At 31.5% G+C, this 8,219-nt stretch overlaps 1 protein-coding gene across 2 annotated transcripts; it reads left to right on the top strand.

Moving 5' to 3' along the window:
• Positions 1-860: 860 nt before the first annotated feature.
• LOC127739120 (uncharacterized) lies at positions 861-7,906 on the top strand. 2 transcript variants are annotated; one of them, XM_052250705.1, is made up of 7 exons: positions 861-982; positions 1,975-2,133; positions 2,801-2,834; positions 2,990-3,074; positions 4,427-4,442; positions 5,231-5,402; positions 6,300-7,906. In XM_052250705.1, the coding sequence occupies exons 1-7, from the start codon at positions 899-901 to the stop codon at positions 6,584-6,586; spliced, it is 837 nt and encodes a 278-aa protein (XP_052106665.1). In that variant the 5' UTR covers positions 861-898; the 3' UTR covers positions 6,587-7,906. The 2 variants fall into 2 exon arrangements, with proteins under 2 accessions (XP_052106665.1, XP_052106666.1); XM_052250706.1 differs by lacking the exon at positions 2,801-2,834 and having other exon boundaries at positions 2,956-3,074.
• The last annotated feature ends 313 nt before the right edge of the window (positions 7,907-8,219 follow it).

Raw genomic sequence — 8,219 nt, 5'->3', positions numbered from 1 at the left:
CAGTTTTAATAAGTCGTCATATGAGAATGGTTGTTATATCTATCTAAGATAGATGTCTATAACGATGTTACGCCAGGCACAGTTTTAAATTTGGCGTCATATGAGAATTGTTAATATTTCTATTTGAGATAGATATCTATAATGATGTTATTCCAAGTACAGTTTTATTATGTCGTCAACAAGAATTGTTTATATTTTTATTTTAGATAGATATCTATAACGATGTTATGCCAGGCACAGTTTTAATACATCTTCATATAAGAATTGTTGATATTTTTATTTTAGACAGATATGTATATAACAATGTTATGTCAGGCACAGTTTTAATATGTCGTCATATGAGAATTGATAATATTTCTATTTTAGATTGTTTTCTATAGGGATGTTATACCAGGCACAGATTTAATATGTCATCATATAAGAATTGTTGATATTTCTATTTTAGATGGATATCTATAACGATGTTGTTCCTGGCACAGTTTTGATATGTTGTCATAAAAGAATTGTTGATATTTCATTTTAGACAGATATCTATAATGATGTTGTGCCAGGCTCAATTTTAATATGTCGGCAGATAAGAATTGTTGATATTTCAGTTTAGATAGATATCTATAATGATGTTATGCCAGGCACAGTCTTAATATGTCGTCATATGAGAATTATTGATTTATCTATTTTAGATAGATGTCTTTTAACAATGTTATGCCAGGCACAGTTTTAATACATTGTATGTCGTCATATGTAAATTGTTGATATTGCTATTTTAGATATCTATCTATAAGGATGTTATGCCAAGCACAGTTTTAGTATGTCGTCATATGATAATTGTTTGATATCTCTATTTTAGATATCTATCTATAAGGATGTTATACCAGGCACAGTTTTAATATGTCGTCATATGAGAATTGTCAGTAATATAAGCTATATACATGCATCTAAAGATGACAGGAATATGTATTTGACATCTACTGGTTCCACTTATGTAAGTTCCAACTGTTTTTATTCCAGTTCCACTGATTGGCTTTATGTAGACATAAGGTGTGTTTGGAAAACTAAAATATAAGACTTGTATATTTAAGGACATTTCTAATTATGTTAGCTAAAAGTCCTCAATTTAGTAGCAGATATAGATTTATTTCAGAGATGGGACTACTGCTTAGGTTCTAGGTGCAAAACTTTGCAAGTGAGCTTCCCTTCATCAATTTTGTATATTGAAAAAGACCTATTAGTTGATGTTTTGATATCAAATGTACTTTGCATTCAGGGAAAATATAGCAAATTTCATATAGAAAGATTAATCAATAATAATCACTTTCACATCAAATATTTACTGAATTTTTTCTTCTTTTTTGATAAATTTTTTCGTAAATGACTGGAAGCTGTCCTCTATTTTATTTGACCTCTGTAAAAATACAAAGCACACAATTTTGTAAATATGTAAAAAATTCACCAGTGACATACATAGAAATTTATATTAGTGAATACTTTCTATATATACTCAAATTTGAAAAGTCTCTTTAAGTGTGAATCCATTGTTGCCTAATAAGTCACTGACAAATGAACAATTTTCAAATAAAATTACTTAAAATTTCCGAAGTCAGTGATGAGATATGTTAACCTTTAGCACAAAAAATGCTTTGTTTTCTGTATTTCAGTTATAATTAAAAATAAAATAAAATTAATGCAATCGAAAAAAACAATGTATATGAAAAGGCATTTTAGATTTCAATGAACATAATCCATGTATCACTGATAAATCATAAAATCAGGGACTCATTTGCTTTTATTTGTGATTCAAAGTGCAACCATAAGGATTTGACATCTTGCAAAGATTTGACAATTTTATTTTTCAATCTCACATCAGACAGTGAACTCAATACTTCTGCCTTTGTTAATTTAAGACATTTTATTTTAAAAATAAATAATTTTGAGAGTTACATTGTACTTGATGAAGTTAATCTTTTTATTAAACAGATTGAGATTGTGACTGGTAATTGTGTACTTTCACATGTTAATGATGTTGTGACATGGTCTCAGTCATACAACGAGGATTATACCATGGGTGGCTATTATTCATATCCTCCCATACCCACTACATTGGCTGATATGAAAAACTACTCTGAGGATTTAAAGGTTAGTTTTCATTTTAGTTCACCTGATCAAAGTGCTAAAAAAAAATTAAGCTCAAACTTAATAATACTGTGTAACTTATATGTGGATCAGCAGTACTTATCTTTCTAACTTGTTTTGATTGAATGAGCTGTATTTCACTATTTTGCACAACTTTTTGGAATTTTTGGTTTTAAATGCTCTTCAATTTTGTATTTGATTCGGCCTTTTATATGTTTTGTGTCTTGCCACAGATGAGTCATATATAGACAAATATACAATATTAGGTCAATGTCAGAAAAGTATAAACTTTTTTGTATAAGGCTGAGAAACGGGAAGGGCGAGGTTGTACCGAGCCCTTCCCCAGTTTTGTGCTGAATACAAAAAAGTTTATTTTTTCTGATATTGACTTAATATTGTTTTTATACTGCAACTTAGATTAATACTTTGATAGCTATTTAAATTGAAACACAAATTTCAAACTTATTTTCATCCCTTAACGAACCCCTGGTTGTGGAAAAAGTGTTCCTTGATGAAATTGACATTGCACAAGATATAGCTTTGTTACTATATTTAGGAAATAAACACAACTAGTTGCAGTATAAAATAGGCATCTGGTGTACCAAATTATTAGCCTGGTATTTTTGATGAGTTTTTAACAGCGAACATAAAAGATTATTTATATTTATAGATAACAACAAGTGAAGAATTGAGGTTAGAATTGGGTAAACTGAGTTACAGGGAACATAAAAGATTATTTATATTTATAGATAACAAGTGAAGAATTTAGGTTAGAACTGGGTAAACTGAGTTACAGGGAACTTAAAACATTATTTATATTTACAGATAACAACAAGTGAAGAATTGAGGTTAGAATTAGGTAAACTGAGTTACAGGGAACATAAAAGATTATTTATACAAGGTCAGATGATTGCTGTAAAATATCAGACTAAAAGTTTATCCAGGTTTGTAGAATTGCTGTCAAATGCACATTTACCCTTCACAGATATCATAATTTTGATGCATGTAGTTTGATAATAAACAGTAGAACAACAAATTAGAAAGGTTTTTACACAATATTTCGGTTTTGAATTACAGGTTACCATTTAACCAACAAAAACAAATATAGTTTTGCATCAAAAAGGAGTTTAGCACCTTTACTACAAGAATGTTCTGTTTCATATTTTTTTTATTGTTATGCATGTAATAAAAAAAACCCCTAGAATTCATTAATTTTAATTTTGTTAGTGTACATGATAAAATGACATTTTAATTCTATTAGGTTGTGATTATGTTGAATGATAACAAGATGGAATGTTTGATATTTTATACTTATAGTATCAATGTTTAGCAAGTACCTGCCATCTGAAAACTCATAGAATCAGTGTAAACAATTGCAAGGTCTCAGCACCATTGATTTCAATACAACTCATTACATTCTAGTGGGGAATGATTAAATAGAATAATCCCCAAATTTCGAATTCATGATATTGCTGAAAAAATTGATATTTATATTGCCTTTGCTGTCAGTTGATATGAATATAAATCTAATGAATGATTATTACAGGAATAATACCACCATTGATTTCCCCCTATTAGTCTGTTAAATTGGCACTTTTCAGACCTGCCAACTATCCCGCTTTATGGGGGATATCCCCCATGAGAGGTGTTGACCTGAATTTTGAAATTCTTTATTTTATAAACTGAACACCTCAAAACAGGCATTTAAATGAGTAGGAAGGGTATTTAGTAGTAGGTTAAAAACACTTGTGACAATATAAGAGGAGCATATATCCTCTTGCGCTTAAAATCCCCCATGGAGATTTTGAAAAGTTGGCAGGTATGACTCAATAAATTGTGCAGAATTTGTCTTTGTTTCCAATAGAGATATACTTTGCATGAGTAAAGTTTTATCCTGTCCAGTACTACAGACAAAATTTCGCATAACATTTCATTGCATATAATATAATAACCATCACTGCAAGTTGACCAATCAGATTTTCACCCCTTTTTTTCCTGTGTACAAGCTTTAGTAACCATGTAACCTCAAGTTTCCAAAATATTTTATAGAAACACCAAATAAACAATTAATGGTACTGTGAAGCACCCAAGCTATATGTTTATGACTCAGAATTGTTTTTTCTGCAATGAAATGCAGGGTTAACTTCCTACAACTGTCAAATTCAAGGGAATATTTTTTTTTTTACCCTTTTTCGTATGAAATGGTTTGTGAAGTACTATGATTTGGTGGTATTACACCTACACAACAGGCTTTTGTTTACATTAATAATGTGTTCAACCATCTTTTATATTTCAGGACAAAAAAGAAGGAGGTAAGTTTGTTTTATTTATTCAAACTCCATTAGTTATTAAATCTTTAAAGTAGCAACAAAAGGCATACAATCAAAGGAGAAAAAATATGTCTGAATAATCTTTCGTGGCAGAATGGCATAACTTCTTGCAGATTGTTACCTTCTGAGCTTACTTGCTAAAAATCTTACTTAGTGTGCTGATCTAGAACCTGATTTTGACGAATCACGTTAATTTTTTTCCAAAAATAACAATATCGGATAATTATTTGAGACCTCTGATGAATCACAATAAGGATATTTTGAGGAATCACAATAACATATTAACCAATTTGACGTTAACAATAGCTGAAAATGACCGTTTGACGCCTGACGGTATAGAGCATTCCTACCCTCAGTTTTGTACCACTGTTCAAACTTCTATTTTTTTAACCACATCATTGGTTTTGAGGTAGCATGTTCGCCTCAATTGAGGGAAGTCCTTGGTTAGAACCCTGGCCGTGTCAAACCAAAGACTTCAAAATAAGTATTTGCTGCTTCTCCGCTAAGCACATAGTATTAAAGAGTAAGAGCAAAGAATGGTCGGCTCTTAGTACGAAAGATGTGTCCGGGTAGGGTGTCAGACATGTCTTCCTGTGGACTGTTACCTTGTGAACTAGCATGTTAAAAAATCAGGTTCAGCGTGTCGGTCTTGTACGAAGCATGGTTAATATTCATTTAACATTAGCATGTTCTTGTCCTGAATATACATTTAATTTGCCGCTGGACGTTAAGCAGCCATCCATCATCATGAAACTTTATTTGAATTTTAGGACAGCAGAATGGAAGTTATTGTGAATGAGGATCTATATCATCACTTTAAACAAGAGATATCCTCTACAGTGATAATACCACCTTTCTCCTACAAGTTTGACAGAGATTTAATAAGCAGTCTGCTACAGTTCCCATCTGTCTTTAACAGAGCAGTTGATTCATCAGATTTAGGTAAATTTATATGTACAATACAGATTTTTTGCACGTAACAATAATTGTTATATTTGGATAAATTTTATTTATTACAGGGGTTGCAATGAAATAATGTGATTTCCCTGTAAAATAAAAATCAATATTTCACTACTCTGACATCATACAACAATGGGTATTGTCAAGACATTGTCGATGAGGTTGCATCAAAAAGAATTGAGAATGTGTAAAAAAAAAGAGGTAAAGTTCTTTGCATTTTCGGCTTTGTTTCCACGAAAAGTCCACGGGCAATGTAATAAAAAGAAGAAATAATCCAAGATTTCAAATATCGAAAAATATTCAGCTTGTGACCCAACAACACTGATAATTAACTTTTGTGCATGTTGCATTTGTGAATTAATGTGTTATTTAGTCCACATGCAGAATATAGATAATGTGATATGTTTATATTTAATACATTTTCTATTCATGGAAGGTTCTTTAAACATATAGAGAGATTATTTAAAAAAGACTCTTTTTTTTATTATATTGAAAATATACATATGAAGACTCCATTGATTCAAAAAACTGAATTTCAGTCACAGGCTTTGCCATTGGATTAGCTGTTATAGAATCAAATGATTGTTAATTTTCTTAGAACTCATGATCTAAAAAATAATTTTTGCATTATTTAGCCAATATGAAATAATGGTAAGGCCCGTTTTCTGAAATGTATTGATTGATTGGTGTTTACGCCACTTTCAGCACTATTGTGCTAGTTCATGGCGTTCAGTTTTTATTGATGGAGGAAGTTGAGTGCCCAGTGAGAACCACTGACCTTTGGTAGGAAAAATGACAATCCTATAGCCCTCCTTCTGATATGCTTAATTCTCTGAAATCTTAGATTTAACACTGCATGTTTTATATTTTATATTTCAGAAGAATCAGATGAAAGTAAAGGATGTTTTATGATTTATTGGTCAGGATTAAACAGTAAAATCTTAATACCAACCATGTGGATGTGTGGAACAGCATCAACAGACTTAACAACATTATTACACTATAGTAATCATACGTTTAAACAAACACGGAACAATTATGAAGTCATGGAAATAATTCAGTCAGCAAAACAGTGTAGAGGACAAAAATTTCTTCTTGTCATCGATGCTTATAAACCAAACTGTAATTCAACAGAAATAGTCCTGAACACAGCATACAAATTATGATATTTTGTATGAACCAAACTGTTATTCAACAGAAATTATTCTGAATATAACATATAAATTGTGAAATTCCACATGAATGGAACCAGTCGGTAGTAAAACCCTGGCAAAAGTGGGACATCCCTTTTTCTATGTGGGATGTAAAAATTCCCAGCTTTGTCTGGTCAAAATGGGGAAGTTTAATTTAATGAATCATGTATAGAGAGTGCCACACTGTCTATCATTAAAGAACACTTGTAACACCTCTCTGAGGGTCTGCTGGTGGCCTGTTGCAAGAGAAAAATTGCTGTCCCTATGTGACATACCCTCATGTTCCAGAGGCAGTCCGAATTTTCCTGCCCTTCATCTGGGTCAACCCCTACCTTACAGAACTCACATATTGTATTAATTGTGGTTCTCGTTCTGAACATGCATGACATATTTGCCACTGGACATACAGCAAATAGCAATCAATTCATCAATGATTCAACAGAAATGGTCCTGAGCACAGCATATGAATTATGTTATTCCATTGCATGTTGATATTGATAGTGATTTGATTGGTTGAGATTATCCCATGTGATATTGAACAGAACTTCATATTCCCCTCTGAATGTCGGGACTTCCTCCATTTGATTATGTCGTGTTTAGTTATAAAAACAAGTGGATAAGAAAAAAAATATCACGGTAATTAAATAACTTATGTTCAGGATATAAAAAAAATATAGGCTGTGGAATAAAACATTCATTTTCCTTGGCTTAGGGAGATATGAAGATTTGTTAACTCTTGAAAAGTCATATTTCCCTCGGGCACTGCCATGTGAAATATAAATTTTCTTGGGTGAACAAATCTTCATATCGCCTTCTGGCACGGGAAATAAATGTTTATTATTACATACCAACCAAACTGTTGTTCAACAGAAAAATTCCTGAACACATATGAATTATGATATTCAGTACAAACCATACTATTTTTAACACAGCATATCAATTATGATATTCCATATGAACCAAACTATCTCATTGGCAATCATACCACATCTCCTTATTTTATATAATACACAGAAATGGTCCTGAACGGGGTATTGTGAAACAAACTGTAATACACACTTTATAAATGGTTTTGAATACCGCAAACAAATTTTTGATATTTGTATGAACCAAACGGTTATACAATAGAAAAGGTCCTGAACATAGTTTTGGATTATACTATCTTACATATATGTTAATATTGTCATGTGTAATATTAATGGGAAAGTGAAAACAAATTTTTGATCTTGAGATAAGCAATATGTTATCTAACATACTATTTGTTAGTTTTTAATTACAACTCATGATTCTGTTCACCATTTTCTCTTTTTTATTTTACTTTTTCAAGTTTTCCCCATATGTGTCAGAATATTGTTGACCTACCATCTCAAACAAGTTAGAATACACTGAAATTTTGGTCAGATTTCTGTTGACTTCATTTACAATTTATCTAGATCAGGTTTACGTTTCCATTGTATGGCAGATGTCTGTTTTCAGTTAACCACCTTGGTGACCTGGTGGTAGGGTGCTCTTCTTGTGTGTCAGGGGTCGTGGGTTCAAACCAAAGATTACGGAATTGGTATTTGCTGCTTCTCCACTAAGCACACTGAGGATTAAGATGAAAGAC

The sequence above is a fragment of the Mytilus californianus genome, unplaced genomic scaffold, assembly GCF_021869535.1.
Source record: "Mytilus californianus isolate M0D057914Y unplaced genomic scaffold, xbMytCali1.0.p SCAF_4, whole genome shotgun sequence".
In the NCBI taxonomy this organism is placed as follows: domain Eukaryota; kingdom Metazoa; phylum Mollusca; class Bivalvia; order Mytilida; family Mytilidae; genus Mytilus; species Mytilus californianus.
This window is presented reverse-complemented; position numbering and strand designations above follow the sequence as displayed.

Excerpts from the sequence above, each read along its gene's own strand:
- LOC127739120 (XM_052250706.1), top strand. The coding sequence starts at position 899 with ATGAGAATTGTCAGTAATATAAGCTATATACATGCATCTAAAGATGAC. Across the intron at positions 983-1,974 it reads CATCTACTGGTTCCACTTAT|ATTGAGATTGTGACTGGTAA; the intron begins GTAAGTTCCAAC and ends TTTATTAAACAG. Across the intron at positions 2,134-2,955 it reads ACTACTCTGAGGATTTAAAG|ATAACAACAAGTGAAGAATT; the intron begins GTTAGTTTTCAT and ends TTATATTTACAG.